The sequence below is a fragment of the Octopus sinensis genome, linkage group LG14, assembly GCF_006345805.1.
Source record: "Octopus sinensis linkage group LG14, ASM634580v1, whole genome shotgun sequence".
NCBI lineage: Eukaryota > Metazoa > Mollusca > Cephalopoda > Octopoda > Octopodidae > Octopus > Octopus sinensis.
The window spans coordinates 34334509-34350540 of record NC_043010.1 but is presented as its reverse complement, the minus strand read 5'-3'; the positions used below and the strand labels follow the sequence as shown (position 1 = coordinate 34350540).

The 16032-nt window shown below is 36.8% G+C and overlaps 1 protein-coding gene across 1 annotated transcript in view; it reads left to right on the top strand.

The window, feature by feature from the left end:
* Nucleotides 1–16032, top strand: part of LOC115218924 (glycerol-3-phosphate acyltransferase 3) — a 77316-nt gene that overhangs the window by 41372 nt on the left and 19912 nt on the right. Inside the window, exons 4-8 of the mRNA XM_029788941.2 lie at nucleotides 1890–1932; nucleotides 3354–3408; nucleotides 6268–6333; nucleotides 11707–11781; nucleotides 13840–13929. Coding sequence (XP_029644801.1) covers nucleotides 1890–1932; nucleotides 3354–3408; nucleotides 6268–6333; nucleotides 11707–11781; nucleotides 13840–13929 — 329 coding nt within the window. The remainder of the gene's footprint in view (nucleotides 1–1889; nucleotides 1933–3353; nucleotides 3409–6267; nucleotides 6334–11706; nucleotides 11782–13839; nucleotides 13930–16032) is intronic.

The window sequence follows — 16032 nt, the reverse complement described above, 5'->3', positions numbered from 1 at the left end:
TGCACAAAACTTAACTCTTCAGTAACTTATATACAGTTTCAGCTGATTTTAAGTGTGTGTGTGTGTGTGTGTGTGGACATCACGTGATGGTTGTAAATGAACATCATCATTATACGCAGGAGTGGCTGTGTGGTAAGTAGCTTGCTTACCAACCACATGGTTCTGGGTTCAGTCCCAATGCGTGGCACCTAGGGCAACTGTCTTCTATAGCCTCAGGCCAACCAAAGCCTTGTGAGTGGATTTGGTACACAGAAACTGAAAGAAGCCCATCATATATATGTATGTGTGTGTATGATTGTGTGTCTGTGTTTGTCCTCCCACCATCGCTTGACAACTGATACTGGTGTATTTAGGCCCCCGTAACTTAGCGCTTCGGCAAAAAAGAATGACAGAATAAGTACTATGCTTACAAAGAATAAGTCCTGGGGTTGATTTGTTCAACTAAAAGGCAGTGCTCCAGCATGGCCGCAGTCAGATGACTGAAACAAGTAAAAGAATAATACCAGTGAGGTTCTTTATTTATTTCCAGTCTTCCATGAAAGCATGTCTAGCCATGGGGAAATACTGCCTTGTTTTGAGACAGATTAAACTAGAAACATCTCAGTGACTTTAATCATGTTTATGTCTTTATAATTTTGTGTGTGTTTAAAAAGCACTCAGTCCACTCTACAGATTGGTTGGTGTTAGGAAGGACATCCTGCCATAAAAACCCTGCCAAAGCAGACACTGAAGGCTGGTGTAGTCTTCTACATGGCCAACTCCTGTCAAATCATCCAACCTATGCCAGCATTGAAGGCATGAATAAATAAATAGACCGCAACTATATCAAGCTGCATAAATAAATAAAATTAATTTAAACAGTCAGACACATTTGTATAATTTTACTTAAATCCTCTAAGAGGGTAGGAAGACAGACAAAATCCATGCTGTTTTCACTTCAGCTTAGAAGCTACTAAGACATCAGGGAAAAAGAGAAACTTGTTAGGGTTCTAGCTTGTCACTGATTTTTGGGGTCAGTTATGATTTGTAGTCCTAGTTTATCAAATATTTGTATATCAAAATCTAAGACAATAGAGCAGTGTCTGTTAGGAAAGGGCATGAGGGAGATGACAGAATCATAGTGGGTATAGTCATAAAACTTGTCAAGCTTATTTTGAAGTAGTATAATGTAACTGGCTGTAATAAGGTGTGGAAAAGGAAGATCTTAAATCAAGATCAGGATATTACATCAAAAAATCATCACAGAAGATATACGTCGAAAATAATACATTAATAGATAGATGTATAAATATATATATAAAGTATGATTATCTAAAAAGTCAATAAGTTTATAATATCTCACGATCGTTTCATGAGTGTATTAGCTTTAGAAATGGAATCTAAAATTGATAATCATTATTAGGTAATGCATCCACTCATCAGAGAGAAAGAGGGTGAATTTCCCAATTTCCCTGTGTTCAATCGAATGCTATTTAAAATTATATGAAAAAGATATTGTTTAAAAGTTACTGGCATAGATATGTGTTGGGATGATGTTTTGGAAAAGAAGGGACTGAGCTTAATTTAAGGGTTAGTGCTGTGTAAGGAGTTGAGGAGGGGAGATTGAATGCATTAAGGGTGAGAAGAAGTAGAGATGAGTTTCGTTTTTGTTTCATCTGTGTGGTACAAAATGTATAAAAGCATCCCATAGAACCTTGTGCTGGAACTGTATTGAGTTTGTTAGAGGTTTATTTATGCGTGACATAAACAGCAATTACATATATCTGTGAATGCACACATTCTCTCTCTCTCTCTCTCTCTCTCTCTCTCTCTCTCTGTATACATGTTATATAGATGTGTTAACAAAGTCACATAAAATGGCTAATTTCAATTTTTACATTCTCCATCAGGCCATCATCGAGGATGATGTTACAAGCCGGTTTACAGCTGAAGGTAGGTTTTTTTTCTTTATTTCTGTCCATTTCTTTTTTCAGTGAAATTACTTAAATTCAGTTATCATTATTACTATTATTGATTTTTTTTTATATACTTTGGTTTAAAGATAAACTTGTACATTACAATAAAAAGGAAACATCAGCTATTATTAAGGCAAGGGAATGGCAGAAACAGTAGCACAATGCTGCATTTAGCTATCCCTTTTTACATTCTAAGTTCAAATTGCACTAAAGTCAACAATGTTTTTCATCTTTTTAAAATATTGTACTTGATTTAACCCTTTAGTATGCAGATTACTCTGTCAAATGTAATTTCTATTTATTCACTTTTTGGTGTGCTTATTTATATTTGCAATGACATTATAGGGTAGGTGTGAGAGGCAGGATCTGGCCAGCTTGAGCCATAAAACAGATAGAATATTTTGGTCAGATTTGACCAATTTAAATGCTAAAGGATTAAGCAACTGTTTCCTCCCACATAATTTTTGACCTTGTATCACAAGTCTGTTTTATGTATAACTTGTACCTAATGCTATTGATTTCTGAGTTCAAAATACTCTTGGAGATACAGCTTATGGAGGAATAGCTCCACCATGCTGACTTGCTCTAAAGAAAGACACTGTTTACAGTAGTACCCCAGATGCAATGCTTAAAAGGCTGAAATGAACCCTGGCTTTTAATTGTGATTACTTTTTCTAAAACTGTAGATGAGGGTGGTGGTTGACAGGTTCTGTAGAGTATCTGACTTATTATTAAGTAACAGAGATGTAAATTCTCAGGTGTTTGCATTATGTCCCTAGTTTCATCCTGAATTCAATTCTGGCTGGGATCAGTTTTGCTTTTTGCCCTTTGAGGATCTATGAAATATATGCCCATCAAGTATTGAACCCTTCCCTCAAAATAAGTGGGTTTCAGCCTAATCTAGAATCATTATGAAAAGGATATTAGTAAAGGTTTTAAAATATTGACAAATTTTATCTATCCCTAATGTTGGTTTCATTTTGAGTATTGAGAATATCAGATCTAAGGTTAATGTTTAAAGAAAAGAAGTAGTACAGTCAATTATCTACAAATGATTCATGAAAAACTGCTTTCTCTGTCCTACTTATGATGTAATATTTAACCAGAAAATCGTTTGAAAATGCTTTTAACTTGGGAAACAGCAGTGGTGGTATGATAGAGACAGAGATGATGTAATGTAAAAGTGAGGAAGTGATGTGATATAAAAGGAAGAAGGATGGTGATGTTATGTAAGAGGTAGAGAGAGGTGGTGTGGTGTGACATTTGAAGCTAGGTGCACTGCCATTGCTGTTACAAAGATAAGCATGCTGCCATCTCACCTGTGTGGGTGAATGCTCTACTGTCATAAATTTGTGTATTTTGTCTTGTATTTATATTTGTATTCTTTCAATTTAACAGAGCTTCAATCATGGAACCTTTTAACTCGAAACAATGATGGGTATCACTTTATAAGGTATTTTATCTCATTCTTCACATTTCTTTTGGATCTTTGCAACCAACCAAAGACAATAATAATACTAATAATAATAATAATAATAATAATTACAACACTACAACCCTGTGAAGGTGCATAGAACATCGAGCTTATGATTGTGAGGTTCTGAGCTTGAATCCCAGACCAGGCTGCATGTTGCGTTCTTGAGCAAGACACTTTATTTCACGTTGCTCCAGTTCACTCAGCTGTAGAAATGAGTTGCGACGTCACAGGTGTCAAGCTGTATTGGCCTTTGCCTTTCCCTTTGATAATACTGGTGGCGTGGAGAGGGGAGGCCGGTATACATAGGCGACTGCTGGTCTTCCATAAACAACTTTGCCTGGACTTGTGCCTGGGAGAGTAACTTTTTAGGTGCAATCCCATGGTCAGTTATGACTGAAGGGGGTCTCAGACTACATTGTCCAAAAAATAACTCTGCTAAGAACACCCCCACATCTTGTGCAAACGACTATTGATTCAATTGAATAGCTCAAATAGAACAATCTTCACATATACTATACAATACAATTAGATCCTAATAATCTAAAACAAAAAATCTCTACAAGATTAATACCCAGTTAAATAACACAACTCATATTAAACACACCAAGCACAGCAGAACATCCATGAATATAACGAGAAACTAAACCTCCATAACAAAACAAACTGATGCAGTACACCAAGAGGAGTTTTTTTTTCCCCCCAGTCCATACAAAAATAAGAACCCTATGCTGCACACACCATAGGAATGTAGAGGTACATTAGGTGATGCAGTAGAAACTTTCATGAAACTGCCAGAGAAATAATAATGATAATAATAATCCTTTCTACTAAAGGCACAAGGTCTGAAATTTGGGGGAGGGATGTAGTCGATTACATCAACCCCTGTACTCAACTGGTACTTATTTTATCAACCCCAAAACGATAAAGGCAAAGTCAACTTCTGCAAAACTCAGAATGTAAAGACAAGCAAAATACTGCTAAATATTTTGCCCAGCATGTTAATGATTCTGCCAGCTCACTGCCTTAATAACAACAACAGCAACCAGCGAAACTGAGTTCTAGAAGTACTGTGTGTCCCACTCACACTTAACAAGAAAACTTCTCATACACTCTACCACAACAAGCCAAACTACATCTCTTCCTCACATTTCTGCTTCATGTACTTTGATTACCTCCCAATCCCCAATCCTGTCCTCTTGGCCCTGTGCCACTGTATCATTGCTCTCTGTCTGCCCCTGAATTAACCACAAGCCCTGTCTCATTCTATTATTGCTATCTGCTAGCCCCCAACTTGTGTGTTTCACCTATAAGCAACTCCTTCATACACTATGCCTAGATTTCACTCCCCAATCCTATCCTCACACCCCTGTTCCTCTGTATCATTGCTATACGATGCCTCCACCCCCAACTCTATACATACCCAGGTCTTTCACAACTTACTCAAAATCTTTAATCACACTCCTTTCGCAATAGCCTGCAATTTATATTATAGCATTTGACCCTCAAAGATATGCCCTGGCACTTGCCACCATTTTTATCTCTCTTCCTTTACTCAACCATCCCATTTATATTCTGATCCCTGTTCCTTGTGAGTATGCCTGGCATTTTGCCACCATCTCTATCCTGCTGTCTCCTACTCTCTCTCCTTCTCCTACACTTCCCTCTGTCTTCATTCCTGATCTTTCTCTCTCTCACCTGGTAACCTTGTAGTTCCTCTACAGCAAGACACCTGTATCTATCTCACCTCTCATCATCCAACAAAAGATCACCTCCTCTAATGCCTCCTCCCCTCTGGAAAGTTTTTTTTTATGTCTTGCAAATATTTGGTGACCCTGTCAGTGCAGGTGATACTTAAAAGCACCCAGACCACACTGTAAAGTGATTGGTGTTTGGAAGGGCATCCAGCTGTAAAAACCTTGCCAAAACTGACCTCACCTGTGCTTGTACCATGTAAAAAGCACTACTTACCCCACCTGTGCTTGTTCCATGTAAAAAGCACTAAGTCCACTCTATTGAGTGGTTGGTGTTAGGAAGGACATTCAGCTGTAAAAACCCTGCCAAAACAATCACAGAAATCTGGTGCAGGTTCTGCCTGGCTGGCTCCTGACAAACCGTCCCACCCATGCTAACATAGAAGCAGAAGTTAAACAAGGAAGATGAATAATAATAATAATAATAATAATAGAGAAAAAAAATAGGCAGCAGAATAGCAGGTATTATATTTAAGATATTTATTTTATGCTTCACATTCAAATTTATGTATTTAGCAGGTACATGATCTCACATTTTAGAGGAGTGGCATACTTAATCATATCAATCTCCATACTTAAAGTACAAGTCAAGTACTGTTGTTGATAAACTGACTATATCCATTTCCTTGCATGTGTCTTGAGCATGTTAGACATCACTTTATAGCAAAGCTTAAAGTATTTAGTTAAAAATAAATTCTAGTTTGTTTCTTTTTTTTTTGTTGCATTTTAAAAAATATATTATTATAGTATCAGTTAAATGAACTCTATAATAATACTTAAAATAAAGGTGAATTAATCTCCATTTTGTTTTTTTTTAATCATTGTAGAATGCAGTAAATTAATCTCTTTCTTAAAATTGGTATTGTGTTCAGTTAAATATTTTCTAATTGCAGTTAACTAATCTCTCTTAATTCTTACAATGTACAGTTAACTAATTTTATTTATCATTATTGCTGTTATAATTACAGTAAAATATTGTATTTTTTTAATTAATATTATTAGTGTACAGTTAAAAATTGTCTATTTTCTAATTAATACAATGTGTAGTAAACTAATCAGCACTTTTTTTTTATTATTATTATAGTGTGCGGTTAACTATTCTCTATTTCGTCGGCTTAATTATCAGATATTGTATGTTATTCCCATTCAGGTGAGTCTTTCTTTTTATTAAATATATAATTTAAAACACTGTTACAAAGGGACAATGCGTACACACAAATATATACCCATACCCTTATGTAAACAACCACATATTAATCAAAAGTCTTTTTTTTCATATATGATTATCTTTAAATGGATTTTGTACTGCTGATACACCTCAAATATCTTAAAGAAAATAATATTTTCATGTACCTCTGTAGGGCATATATAAACAGTAGCTCTTCACCCAGTATCAGGGTGGACTGTTTCTCTTGTGAGACAGAGTTTACATCTGGAAAGATCTTCTCCAAGGTACAAGCCTGAGCAAGTTGTTATGAAGCACCCATGATGGTACCATATAGTAAGAACTGATGCTGGTGCTACATAAAAAGTACCCAATACACTCTGTAAAGTGGTTGGCGTTAGGAAGGGGATACCAGCCAAAGAAACCATGCCAAAAGAGACAATTGGAGACCAGTGCAGCTCTCTGGCTAGCCAGCTCCTGTCAAATCATCCAACCCATACCAACATGGAATACGAACATTAAATGATGATCAGAAGCTCTCACTGCATGCAAACTTCCTTATGTTTGTTTCACTAATGTTGTCTACAGGGAAAGTCAAGATCCAATACAGCTTGGCAGCAGTTTTGTTGCAAACATTGGTATTGATTCTGGCCTTTTTGAATTCTGATGAGTATCTGGTTCAATGCTCTAGCAATTCCACCAATGTGGTTTTGATTCCTGAACCAGGCAATGTGTTGTGTTCTTGAGCAAAACACTTCATTTCCTATTGCTCTAGTCTACTCAGCTGGTAGAAATGAGTGAAAATGGACCAGCATATCATCCAGGGAGGAAAACATATGCCAGAGAAACTGGGAGGCCAGCCTTATGCTTCTTACAGAGTAACGTGGACTAACCACAATTATCCTGGATTGATCTTAATGCGATTTCAACTCAGTACACAGAGAGCCTGAGAAAGTAGTGAGAAAGTAAGGCATAAGGCACCTCCATCCAACACTTTCATGAGTAACCAATTCACTCATATACCATTAAAAAAGATATGGACTGTGCACTTGCTAACGATTCAAAATTTGTAATCACACAGGCGAAACTGTGTGGAAGCAAAGCTCACACTACAACCGCATTGTTTCCAGTTCAATTCTATTATATTGAATGGAACCTTGGGCAAGTATCTTCACTATAGCTCTGCGTTAACCAATTCCATGTGAGTGAAATTGGTAGACAGAAACTGCGGAATCCTGTAGTATATGTGTGTGTGTGTGCATGCATGCATTTTTACATGTATGTATATATGTAGATAGAATGATAGGTGTATTTATCCCTATTCCACTTGACAACTGATGTTAGTTTGTTTATGTTGCTGTGACTTAGCAGTTCAGTCTAAGAGACCAATTGAATAAGTACTAGGCTTAAAAAAAGAATAAGTATTGGGGTCAATTTGTTGGACTCAATCTTTCAAGGTGGTGCCCCAGCATGGCCATGGTCTACTGACTGAAACAAATAAAAGAACTGGTAAAAAATTGTTGTAGTTATTAGCTTCAGTAATTTGTGAGACACTATAAAAAGGGGATCCCCATCAGTTATGAATGACCATGGGATTACACCTAGAAAGTTCTCCTCTGAGGCACAAGTCCAGACAAGATTGTTTGTGGAAGACCAGCAGTCATCCATGCATACCAACCTCCCCTCTTCACACCACCAATGTTAACCAAGGAAAAGGCAAAGGCTGATACAGCTTGGCACCAATGACATTGCAACTCATTTCTACTGCTGAGTGAACTGGAACAACGTGAAATAAAGCATCTTGCTCAAGATACTTTATTTCAGGAATCAAACTCACTACCTTATGATTGTGAGCTTGACGCTCTAACCACTGAGCCATGTGCCAAGCAAGTAAATATAACAGGCATAAACAACGATGGTACTTAATATTTTGGCAGTTGAATATGTTTGATAAAGGACAGTATCATAAAATTTTGAAGTTTGCAGACAAATTATGTAATTGTGGCAAATTATGCAATTGTTGTAGTGCCAAGTTTAGCTTTATATGATGGATGCCTGCCAAGGAGAGATGATGTGGTTCAAGCATGGTAGTTTGCATTACACAGACAGGTTCCTAAATTCCACCCTTAGAAGAGGATGGAGCTAATTTGTCAACAAATCATTTTTGTGCTAGGACAAAGGGTCACTCTCTAATACCTAATAAGATTCAAATATAGGTTAGATTTTTTTAAAATTTTAGTTAACATTTATTGTATCTCATTGAAAATAAATTATTTTATCTTCGTTAACCCTTCAGCATTTAAACTGGCCATTTCTGGTCAAAATATTCTACCTGTTCTGTCTTCAAACTGGCCATTTCTGGCCTCTCACACTTATCCTACAATGTCATTTTAAAAAGGATATCGTCAAAATCTCAGAGCTACAAGATAGTGCATGATCAGTTTATAACAATGTGAATAAATAAACATTTGAAAGAATAATCTGAATGCTAGAAGATTAATGTGAAAGCATCTGCTGGCTTGACCTCTAAGGGCTTTAAAAATACTTTTGACCAAGGTCAGGTCTCATTGACTTTGGCAGTAATTAAAAAGGGAACAGGAGCTTGGCATTGTAGGGAAGCAGAAAGATTCTTAGAGTTTAGTGATTTGTTATAGGTGACTGAAATCACACACACATACGGGCATGTGCATGCATGCACACATACACACCCACACATGCCTAAAGAGACAGCAGCTTTTACTATAGAGTTGGGCAAGCCATAATAACTTTAGAGCTTAGATTTCTTTGCTTTAAAAATTTGTATTTATATAAAAGTGGTAGGTGTTGCCCTAATGATAGTATCAGACTTATTACATTAATGTAATTAAATAGTCTCTAGTAATTCAAGGAAGGAAAGGGCAATGGAGTTGGCAGAAATAGTGAAGTGCTGACATGGATGTTTTTTGGGGTATTTAATTTTCATCCAGCTAGGCTCAGATTTCCCTGCCAAGTCTGATGTAAAATCAGCTAAATATATGTATTGTACCATGTCTAGTTCATAGTTGTCGACTGTTACGAGTAATCTCAAGTGATTCTGTTCCTATTGTGTGCGACCAAGTGGAAGGGATAGGGTTTAGTGTCATGAAGGAATAATAGTTACAGCAGTTGTTATTATTGTGTCAATGTTAGAAATCATTATTATTCAAATCCTTCCATGGACAACTTTGCCTTTCATCCCTTTGGGATAGATAAAAAAAAAGTGCCAACCAAGTACTAAAGGCAGTGGTACTAACTAGCCCTTCCCCTCAAAACTGCTGGCTTTATGCCCTAAATTAGAAACATTTGTTGTTGTTTTTGTTATCATTAAGGCTGTGTTGGGCAAAATACTTGGCCGCACTTCTTCTTACTCTATATTCTGAGTTCAAATACTACCAAGGTCAACTTTGCCTTTCATCCTCAAGGCCAATTAAATAAATATTGATTGAGCTCCATAATCATTGTAATTGACTTCCTCATACCTTCAAAACTGCTTGTGCTGAAATTGACAAGAATTATTATTGAGTGAGAAAGCAGCACATGCCATCAAAATGATGCTGGGGTACAAATATATGAAGCCTAATATATCCATCATGACTACCCATCTGATAAGGTGCACCAGGTACAAACATCACAATCATATGTGCACAACATGGTGACCTCATATCAAGATAAACAGCACAGGACCTTTCAGGTCAGAACTTTCTTAAGGTTAAGTAGCCCATCCTGCTCAAAAGGTCCCTGAATAAGGGTTATTTAAGGATGATGAATGAAACGCCCATGTTTCCTGGGATGAATTATTCAAACCCAAAGAATCCCTCTCGACACATGGCTATGATGCTCTTCCACTGCTCATGACCTGAGATGCACACATCATCAGCCACTAAGGAACATGCTCAACTAGTTATGGTCAAGCAAGTGAGTTATTGAGCAGAATATTTGCTGTAACCCATCTTTATTTGCTGTAGCTCATCTTTTACACCAAAACAGAACATGTACATGTTAACACTTCTGGTCAGTTAAGATTAGATGCATGAGAGCCACTGCCTGGTATTGCATCAGTGCATTTATTATTATTATTATTGTTGTTGTTGTAAGAGCAGTGCATGCCATCAAAGTGACAATGGGTAAAATATACAAAGCCTAGTATATCCATCATGACTACCCATCTGATAAGGGTACACCAGGCACATGCATCACAACCATATGTGTGCAACATGGTAATGAGCTGGCAGAATCATTATGCCGAGTAAAACGCTTGGCAACATTTCATCCATCTTCAAGTTGTGAATTTAAATTCCACCGAGGTCGACTTTGCTTTTCATCCTTTTGGGGTCAATGAAATAAGTACCATTTAATGCACTGGTGTTGATGTAATCAACTAGCCCCTCCCCTAAAATTTCAGGCCTTGTGCCTATAGTAGAAAGGATTGAACTGGCAGAGTCATTAGCAGGCTGGACAAAATGCTTATCGGTATTTTGCCCATTGCTATGTTCTGAGTTCAACTTTGCTTTCACCCTTTTGGGGTCAATAAATTAAGTACCAGTGAAAGACTGAAGTCAATGAAATTGATTAGTCTCCTCCCACTGAATTTCAGGCCTTGTGCTTTTTCTAGAAAGGATCATTATTATCATTAGTAGCAGTAGTAGTAATAGGATAGCAAATAGGTGGAATTGTTAACTGTATTGACTGGGGAGAATAGGGCATTGATCATGACCTTTTGCAGGCCACTCCTACTCAGTTGTAATTCTTTTCTTCCTCATTTTATGTTTTTTGGGGGGTTTTTTTGAGTCTCAAAGGCTGGTGATAGGATGAAGAGGTGAAGTGTGCAAACTGCAGTACATTGAGATCAGGTTCCCAGACCAGAGGCATGGTCTGAAGTTTTGCAATAGAGTGGAATCTGCTACAGACACTCAAAAGCTAGGTGCTGCTTTAGTGAAGGCCAGTGTCACAGTAACAATATGAGTGGGGAAGGAGAGAAAGGGTTTTTTTTTGTTTTTGTTTTTCTTGTTTTGCCATGTCTGGGAGGTGAGATATAGTAACAAAGATATGGGTAAGGAGTTCAATAAACCTGAATGTGTGAAAGCCATTGTTGTAATGATAGGTACATGTTTGATGGATGTGGTGGTCTTTGGAACAAAGCCAACATTTATAAATTACCACTGTATTCTTTATTCTGGTTTGTCAATGTTAACTTTTACCAGTTAATCCAATAGTACAAAAACAAACATCTTTCCTCCACCATGAAAACCATTGTTTTGCTGTTTTTTTCTTTTTATTGTACTTCACAAACGTTACTGGGTTTTTTTAAATTTTATTTTGTTGGGTTTTTTTTTTTTGTAGACTTGTCCTTGCAGTCATTGGAACATGCTGGTTAATATTAACAACAGCTATAATTGGATATCTTCCAAACAGCTTGTAAGTGTTTCTTTAATCTTTTGTCTTTTATTATGGCAGTTGTTACTAGCATGGTTGATAAATGTTGGAGCACTAACTGAAAGGTTATGGTTTGTATCTTCTCATAGACACTGCTCTGAGTCCTGGTCCTGAAAGAAAGGAAGATAAAACAACTATTACCCTGAAAATTTGCTCTGTCTGTCTACTGAGCTGTAAATAAGTATCACTGGAGTCAGTAGATTCACTGTTGTAAGCAATAACAGAATGGGAAGATCTCTGCAACCACTAAACTGAAAAGCCAAACCTTCAGTTCTGTTCCAATGAACAAATAACTTGTGAGATTTACCAATAATAACTGTTTGGCCAACATATACTTATGTTTCTTGTGTTTGTCAAGATAAACATTGCTCAATCAATGGCCAATTTTACCACTTACTGCTCTAGAGTGTATCCATAATATACCACAAAATGTAGCTGGATTGATGGAATTGTTAAAGCATCAAACAAGATGCCTTGTATTTCTTCCAGCTTTGTACATTCTTTGTTCAAATCCAACCAAGGTCAAATGTGCCTTTCGTCCTTTTTGGGGCCAATAAAATAAAGTACAATTCTAATTTTGGGGTCAAAGGATTGACCAATCCACTCTCTTCAAAATTGCTGGCCTTGTGCCTAAATTAGAAACAATTAATGGATTCATATAATTATTAGAAGATGGGGTAAAAATGCTTTCCTATATGTGTTCTAGCCTTTTACATTTTCAATTCAAATTCTATCAAAGTCAACTTTCCTTTTCATCCTTCTGGCATCAATAAAGTACCAGTTGAATACTTGGGGTTGATGACATTGACTACCTCCTTCCTTCAAAGCTGTTGACCATGTACCTAAATTAGAAATTATTATTACAAATAAGTTAACCTTTAGTTATCATATAAGGAGGCAAGTTGGTAGAATCATTAGCATGCTAGACAAAATACTTTGCAGCATTTTGTCCATCTTCACATTCTGAGTTCAAGTTCTGTCGAGGTCGACTTTGCCTTTCATCCTTTCAAGGACAATAATAGAAGTACTAGTTGAGCACTGGAGTTAATGTAATCAACTAACCCCTCTCCTGAAATTTCTGGCTTGTGCCAAGATTTGAAATCATTTATCATATATTTCTGTTGAAAGATGCTACATTTGTTTCAACTAATTGTGAAAATAATGAAGAACTTAGTAAGCTCATGTTTGACACATAAATTAACATGAAATATCAATGGAAGGTCTTAATTTAGATCATCCTAAAACCAGAACCTCGTATCTCTAGTGGGTCGGTATCAAAAGGGTTAAGGAAGTTGGATTGGCCATATTGTTAAAAGCTTTGCCATGTTTATTTATGACTATTTACTTTCCAAGTTCAAATACTGTCATGGTTAACTTTGTCTTTATCCTTTTGTAACCAATAAATAAGGTGCCAAAGGTGGCGAGCTGGCAGAAACGTTAGTACGCTGGGCGAAATGCGTAGCCGTATTTCATCTGCCGTTACATTCTGAGTTCAAATTCCGCCAAGGTCGACTTTGTCTTTCATCCTTTTGAGGTCAATTAATTAAGTACCAGTTGCATACTGAGGTTGATTTAATCGACTGCTCCCTCCCCCAAAATTTCAGGCCTTGTGCCTAGAGTAGAAAAGAATAAATAAGGTGCCAGTCAAATACAAGAGTCAATTTAATCAATTATCACCTGCCCCAAGTTCCAGCTCTTGTACTAATATTAGAAACAACTATATTTTCTTTCACAAAATTGTATGTTCTACTGGATCAGTGCTTATCAAACTCAGCTCTGCAAGCCATCAAATGAATTATACCACTGTGTGGTATCTTCTTGTAGTTGGATGGACTGAGCCAGAGAAGGTTAAGTGTTTCACCCATAAACACAGCACAAATGTATAGTGATTTAATAGAAACTACAGTTTCTCTCTTCTCTCTACTCAACCAGCTGTGGTATAGTATATTGCTGTGAGTTTAAAATCGTCTTAAATGCTATAATGTTTTTGTTACTTTTCCAGCTAAGTTAAACCTGAAGAATGTTTCCCTCCATTTTCAGATTCAAAAAACTTCTCAACCAATATGTCAGTCTAATGAGTCATCGGATTTTAAGCCGAGCCTTTTCCGCAACAATCGTATATCACAACAGGTAATTTCTTTTATGTTTGGCATGAAATTAATTAATACTGACATCGATGATGATGATGATGGTAATAGAGGTAGTGATGGTGATCCTCTCAGCTCTGCCCTGGTTCTACAGATCTTTCAATTGGACATTCTAATCATGATCATGTTGCTTTTTACTTCGTTTATCCAATGTGACCTTCCTTTTTTAAGGTGGTTGGTTGTAGTTTAAGAGAGATTTGGCTGCCATTGATGAAAGAATTAAAACAAGCACAGATTTTCTCTTGTTGGCTTGAACTTGCAGAATTGCTAACGCATTGGATTAAAATGCTTAATGTTCTGAGTTCAAATTCCACTGAGGTCAACTTTGCCTTTCATCCTTTTGAGGTCGATAAAATAAAGTACCAGTTGAGAACCACTGGGGTTGATGTAATTGATTTACCCTCTCCCCTAAAATTGCTGGCCTTGTGCCAAAATTTGAAACCATCGTAATATAGATCAGCAGAAACAAATAGGCGCCAGGCAAAATGTTTTATGGCATTTAGTTATGTCCCCTTAGATTCTGAGTTCAATCCTATCAAGACCAATTTTATTCTTTTACTCTTCTGGGATCAATTAAATAGTCACCATTCTTGTATTGAGATCAGTCTAGTCAACTCATTTCTGGCTCTGTGTCTAATGTTTGTGTATGTGTGCACGCATTTAGGTTGGTGAGTTAATAGAACAACTGCATATACAACAGATTTGTTTCAAATTCTTGCAACAATCAAATACAGTAGAAAACGAAACATTTTCAGCTACTGTGCCATATATAGCCCAGTTATACCACAAGATTTTTGCAAGCCTGAAAATAACAGGCTATATTTAGAAAATAGAGTATTTTTAATGCATCACACAGTGCATGTGTTTTCCTTTGCACCTATAGTTTTAAAACAATTTTAGCATTTTAAAAATTGTTTATATAGGTGCAGGAGCAGTTGTATAGTAAGTAGCTCGCTTACCAACCACATGGTTCCGGGTTCATTCCCACTACGTGGCACCTTGGGTAAATGTCTTCTACTATAGCCTCAGGCTGACCAAAGCCTTGTGAGTGGATCTGGTAAACGGAAACTGAAAGAAGCCCGTCGTATATGTGTGTGTGTATTTGTGTGTCTGTGTTTGTCTCCCCAACATCCCTTGACAACCAATGCTGGTGTATTTTCATCCCCGTAACTTAGTGGTTTGGCAAAAAGAAACCAATAAAATAAGTACCAGGCTTACAAAGAATAAGTCCTGGGGTCGATTTGCTCGACTAAAGGTGGTGCTCCAGCATGGCTGCAGTCAAATGACTGAAACAAGTAAAAGAGTAAAGAGTGTATGTGTGTCTATATATATTGAAACATCTAATGGTGGGCTGTGACAGTTTTAGTGCCTTATTTTATTAATGTTGTGCAGTATATTACTATGGCAATCTTTCAGAGAAAGTCTATTAAAATTGAAAGTTTTTTATTCTGCAATTTCTGTAAAAAATATTTATTTCCTTAATTTTTTTTTCCTGCTAAATTATATTTGTTTGTTTGTTTGTGTGTGTGTGCGTGTGTGTGTGTGTGTGTGTGTGTGTGTGTGGTGTGTGTGTGTGTGTGTGTGTGTGTGTGAGAGAGAGAGAGAGAGAGAGAGACATATACTTACATACACAAATTTACATTTGTACATGCAAATAAACATAAATGATTCAGCAGAAAAAAAAAATTAAGGAAATATTTTTTATGGCAATTGCTGAAAAGATACTTTCAGTTTTGATAGACTTTCTCTGAAAACAACCTACTACTATTGTTATACTGTAGAGTGGGGGTAGTGTTCTATAGTGTGGTGTTAGAGCTGTGTGTTGTAATGTGGAGTATTGCTGTAATAGTGTTGTTGGGTGCAGTAATAAGATTACACAGTAGTAGTAGTATTGTGCTGTAATAGAGCTAGTGTCATTGATAGTGCAAAGGTTAAAATTCACTGTCCTAAACCACATTCCCACAGCCACTTCACATCAACTCTCTGCTATTGAGAGAGGAGAGTGCTGGTGAAGAGCAGGTCTCTGGACCCGTCAGACATTTCAAGTTACTGGATATTGGAAATAGGTATAGGTGGTGTGCTTGTT